Here is an 846-nt window from a genome sequence, read left to right as displayed (position 1 = left end):
AGCCCCTCGGAGCTCCCCATCCAGCCCCACCACAGACCATGCACCCAGAGCCGCCCCCATCCATCCCTACTGTGGGGCTGGGGCATCCTGAGCTCCCCATCCCTTCCCACTGTGGACTGACCACCCCAAAGTCCCCCCCCTCCATCCCTGCTATGGTGCTGGGGACCCTCCCCAGGCCCCCTCCACCACTGCTATGGGGTGAAGCACCCCAGTTCCCATCCATCCCCAACCGCAGACCGTATATCCAAGTCCCCCCATCCCGATCCATCCCTGCTATGGGATCACAGCACCCCAGTATCCCTCCGTCCATGCACCACCGCTGCCTCCCCAGGTCCTGGGGGGTCCGCGGCGTGGGCTGACCTCAGCCGTGTCGATGCCGTTGTTGGCCGCCCAAGTGCTCTGGAAATACTCGAGGATGCGGCGCTTGAGGGGCTGGGGGATGCGGTGGATGCGGATGTAGTCGTGCAGGTCGCGGGTGCGGCTGTGGTACAGGAACCGGCGGGCGTACAGCCGCTGGATGATGGCCGTCACGTTGCCGAAGACCACCGCGTGCATTAGCGATGGGGATGGTGAGGACATCCGTCACCCAGTTAGTGGGGTTCCCCCCCTTCCACACCCCCTCCCAACTTGCCCGCCCTGGCCCCTCACCCCCGACCAGCATGGTGCAGATGGAGAAAATCTTTTCGGTGTCAGTGTTGGCGGAGACATTGCCGAAGCCCACGCTGGTCAGGCTGCTCAGGGCGAAGTAGAGGGAGGTGATGTAGGCACTGCGCAGCGAGGGGCCCCCCAGCAGCCCCCAACTCCCGCTGCAGTTGGCTCCTGGCCCCGTGCCGTTCCCAGCCCCGC

General features: G+C 65.8%; 1 protein-coding gene across 1 annotated transcript in view; it reads right to left on the bottom strand.

Annotated features, from left to right (window-relative positions):
* The window catches only part of KCNH3 (potassium voltage-gated channel, subfamily H (eag-related), member 3), a 4,065-nt gene that overhangs the window by 613 nt on the left and 2,606 nt on the right, over nt 1-846 (bottom strand). The window contains exons 7-8 of the mRNA XM_010565162.1: nt 649-819; nt 361-560 (exon numbers count right to left, since the gene is read on the bottom strand). Coding sequence (XP_010563464.1) covers nt 361-560; nt 649-819 — 371 coding nt within the window. The remainder of the gene's footprint in view (nt 1-360; nt 561-648; nt 820-846) is intronic.

The sequence above is a fragment of the Haliaeetus leucocephalus genome, unplaced genomic scaffold (genome assembly GCF_000737465.1).
Source record: "Haliaeetus leucocephalus isolate CR32 unplaced genomic scaffold, Haliaeetus_leucocephalus-4.0 Scaffold186, whole genome shotgun sequence".
Lineage (NCBI taxonomy): Eukaryota > Metazoa > Chordata > Aves > Accipitriformes > Accipitridae > Haliaeetus > Haliaeetus leucocephalus.
This window is presented reverse-complemented; position numbering and strand designations above follow the sequence as displayed.